Source organism: Saprolegnia parasitica (genome assembly GCF_000151545.1).
Source record: "Saprolegnia parasitica CBS 223.65 unplaced genomic scaffold supercont2.61, whole genome shotgun sequence".
Lineage (NCBI taxonomy): Eukaryota > Oomycota > Saprolegniomycetes > Saprolegniales > Saprolegniaceae > Saprolegnia > Saprolegnia parasitica.
The window spans coordinates 1-4,032 of record NW_012156455.1 but is presented as its reverse complement, the minus strand read 5'-3'; the positions used below and the strand labels follow the sequence as shown (position 1 = coordinate 4,032).

Genomic DNA, 4,032 nt, shown 5'->3' with positions numbered 1-4,032 from the left:
AAATCTTTTTTATTAGACTGCTTTTGCTACCATGATATCTTGATTATGTTACCCATGTGACATGTCCGAGGGCTCCGAAACATGAAATCCGGACCAAAAAAATCAGGCTCCAGCCGCTCTATCCCGATATCGATAACACGAGCGCCATTCATAGTTTGACCTGCAAAACGTATGAGCGACGAGCCGCCTACCAAGACGAAGAAGACGTTTCGCTTCTCCGTGGCCACGGACGTCGATCTCTTGAAGGAGGTGATCAACGTGGCCCCGTACGACGCTCCCTTCGGACAGACGATAGCACGCTGGGAAGAGGTCACCGAGCACATGCGCGAGATTCACGGTGAGCACGTCACGTTTACCGGGTGCCGCAAGCGCTTCGACGACCTCATGGCGGCCTTCAAGAAGGACACCGTCAAGGCGATGCGAGCGTCAGGCACTGAAGAGGAAGTTAGCGAGCGCGACATGCTCCTTCAGGATATTTCCGACCTTGTGAGTCGAGCGCGATGTCTCTTCTGGCTCATAAGTGTGCGTAGACGGAGGCCGTGGCGGACAAGAAAAGGCAGCCAAGGAAGACAAGGTGAAGAAGGTCGACAAGCGCGAGAACGACGGGCACCGCATTCGTGCTGCGGCGCTGGAAGGTCTCAAGCGCAAGACAGCAGGCGGCGACGACCAGGAATCGGACCATGACGACAACGCCGAAACGCCATCGAAGAGGTTCAAGCGCGCCGCCGCAGCGACTAACGACGTAGCGACCGTGGCGAGCGTTGTCAAGGACTTTTCCAGCATGATCGAATCGACCAACAAGCTGAAGGAAGACGAAATTGCCGCCAAGCAAGAGGAAATTGCCGCCAAAAAGGACGTGATTGCCGTGAGGAAGGAAGAGCTCGCGCTCAGTCATCGCAAGCTTAAGCTTGAGGAGCAGAGGTACCTTCTTGACAAGGCTGTGATGATGACGTCGGGCAAGCGAAGCAAGCGCACCAGCTCGATGATCTGTTGCTTTGTAAAGCGGAACTTGTACAGACAATCGGCCTCGCTTTGCGCGGCAAAGTTGAACCGTGTACTTGGAATGGAGATGGCCCGGGAGGTCGCACTACTGGCGAGCTGGACAAGAAGCAAGACGAGAGGAAGCGCAAGCAGTCCGTTGTCCATGGTTCAATCGCTGGTCCAATCGAAAAATTTGAAATATCACGTTTGCAAAAACACTGGACACGCGACTCACTTTTCACGAACCGGCTCTCTCTCCGGATGTCTACCATAATCAAGATTTCTTGGTAGCAAAAGCAGTCTATTTATTCAACATCTATCTTATCGTACCACTACAGTACCCACCTCCTGCGACTTGCCTACTATCTTCGCGGGAAACCACTTATCTTACTACACTTCAACCCTGCGACCAATCATACCGCTATTTTTCTTACTTTGGCTCGGAGCGCGCTGCAGCGTCTTGTGAATCGACCCTGATCTTTTGCAACGCCTCGCTCCCAGAGTACTATGTACCGGTAGTACATATTTTCCCTCGACCGCGCAATATTTGACGTCGACTGCATTTGGGACTGCATTTCTTTGTCGTCACGGCGTAACTGGGCATAACCGGATGCATGTTCGCGACGCCTGGCGCAGCGTCCACTGTCGGTTGGTGTAGCATGGGGTTGTTAAAATACACTTTGATATTGGCATTTTGAAACACCCGTCTGATGCCGCCTCGAGCCCCGACACGGCATCTGGCCCTCTTTGCCAACTTCGCCGAGTTCGAGGACTATCGCTATCTGCTTCCTACCATGGCCGTTGTCAACGGGAGCCCCAAGCGAGGCATAGTCTGTAAGATTGACCATGGCGACTTGGACGACCAGGACGACGGGGAAGGCGGCGACCAGGCCGCGATGGCGGCGCGTAGAGAGCTCGTCCGCACGCTTAGAGGCAAGCACCACATGCAACGCCGCTACTTCAGATGCCGCTCTTTGAGATGCCATCAAAGTCGCCCACCGGGTGTACCATGCAAGTGGACGTACACCGTGATGGTGTGCTCAGTGTCAGGTCAAGTGTCGTTGGGTCAAATCAAGAGCCACTTTTTCGCCGAGGACGACCTCGTGATTCCACGGTCTCCGCGTGAGTTCCAGGTACGACAACGCGGCTGAACATGACATGAACCTATCTTTTATTACAATTTTAGTTTGCCGAGCAAGTTGAGGCTTGGCTGACAGATCAGGTCATTAACTCGGCACGCCGCAATGCACTCGAGCTCCAGAAGATGCTTGTGACCAAGTTCAACCAGGCTTATGACCTCAAGGATATCCAGCGCGTTTTGCGCCGTATTCGCGACACGTACCTGGAATCCTTCGATGATCACGCCGCAGACATTGGTTAGAGTCGGCCCACCTCATCGTCTACAACCGGCCGTGCCAGTTGACGACGAAGTGCCTCGTGGTCACAACCGCCCACTTCCGGCGCAGTCTTTCCCTGTGCTTCCACCTGCGTTGCTACTGCCGCCGCATCCAATATCCCAGATTGTGGACGATGACCATCATCAAGAGCAGATTCAGGTTTGCACGCAACACAACGTGCCATGATTTGTACGGTATTAGGACGACATTGACAATGGAATCAACTACGATGCGAACGACATGGTCGTGTATCAGGCACGGCGCGCGCTCGACCTCGACGGACACCCACCCGTACCTGACGCCTTGGTACCCATGGCACTTGAGCCACATGTGCGTGACGTCGTCGCTGCACTGCGCGAGCCGATGCTTCCGCTCGGAGACGCGGACCACGATCTTCGACTTGGCAACGCCCACGATCTCCCACTTGGTGCCGCGAACCGCGTTCTCAGGCTTGGCAACACGGACCTTGACCTCGTCCCAAAAGACGACTTTGCTGGTCACCGAGCGTCGCCGCGTCGCAGCATGCGGCAACCTGCGGCAAAACCTCTCAACGTCGTCCCTCGCGCTGACCATCAAGCTGTCGTAATCCCACCAGGGCGCGGTAGTGACTTGTATCGTTGCATCGAAGCAGATCACGGTGCCCGCCTGGCTGTCAGCCCGGAACGGGGCTTCATCAGACTCACCGATCCTGCTGTCAGCCCGGAACGGGGCTTCATCAGACTCACCGATCCTGCAGTTGTGCGCCAGCTCAACGACGACCGCCCAGGCCGAGCGGGCCATCGGGACGCACCTCGCACCAACGTCGTTGACATATGGAGGTCATCGAGATCAGTACCTGGGCAAGTGCGCGTCGAAATCAACGACGCTGCCGCACGGACGGAGGTGCAACATGCCGTCGAGACCGAGCGAATTGCGGCGTCTATAGGCAGGCGCGGGTTTGTACGTGGCTTTGAAGGCACCAGCCTGAACATGCGCAAGCGCCGTGCACAGAGCCGCATCGACGCCCTCGTGCGTGGTCGCAGCAGGTTGGGGGTGGCATTTGACGTCGTGCATCGGACGTGATTGTGAGAACCAACTAAATACATGAAACTATACATTTGTGAATCATACATACCGGTATGTACTTTGTCGAATACTATTGCAGACACCGAAATGGTAAATAATACTGGTAGACCTCTACTAGTAGTGTGCACTTCCGTCAGTACTCTGGGAGCGAGGCGTTGCAAAAGATCAGGGTCGATTCACAAGACGCTGCAGCGCGCTCCGAGCCAAAGTAAGAAAAATAGCGGTATGATTGGTCGCAGGGTTGAAGTGTAGTAAGATAAGTGGTTTCCCGCGAAGATAGTAGGCAAGTCGCAGGAGGTGGGTACTGTAGTGGTACGATAAGATAGATGTTGAATAAATAGACTGCTTTCGAGTTTCTCTTCGAAGTACACCAGTACCTGTAGTTAAGGACCATCGCCATTCAGGGTCGTGATCCTCCCACTACCAAGAGCGAGTGTTTTTCCCTGCTCTGTTATCCAGCCTGAGGCGTTACACACTTCCTTAGAAACCTCGGACAGCGACCCTTCCGGATACTGCCCAATGTTTACTCCTGGTTTGGGATGGGCAACCCCTCCACATGGCGTGGATAGATCCCTGACTACAGTGACAT

General features: G+C 54.6%; 1 protein-coding gene across 1 annotated transcript; it reads left to right on the top strand.

Annotated features, from left to right (window-relative positions):
* Nucleotides 1–1,743: 1,743 nt before the first annotated feature.
* SPRG_22276 (hypothetical protein) lies at nucleotides 1,744–2,964 on the top strand (the record flags this gene model as incomplete). The annotated part of the gene is made up of 4 exons (XM_012350118.1): nucleotides 1,744–2,114; nucleotides 2,168–2,319; nucleotides 2,363–2,537; nucleotides 2,580–2,964. Exons 2-4 carry the CDS (start codon nucleotides 2,274–2,276, stop codon nucleotides 2,962–2,964), a joined length of 606 nt encoding a protein of 201 aa, XP_012205508.1. The 5' UTR covers nucleotides 1,744–2,114; nucleotides 2,168–2,273.
* Between the last annotated feature and the right edge of the window lie 1,068 nt (nucleotides 2,965–4,032).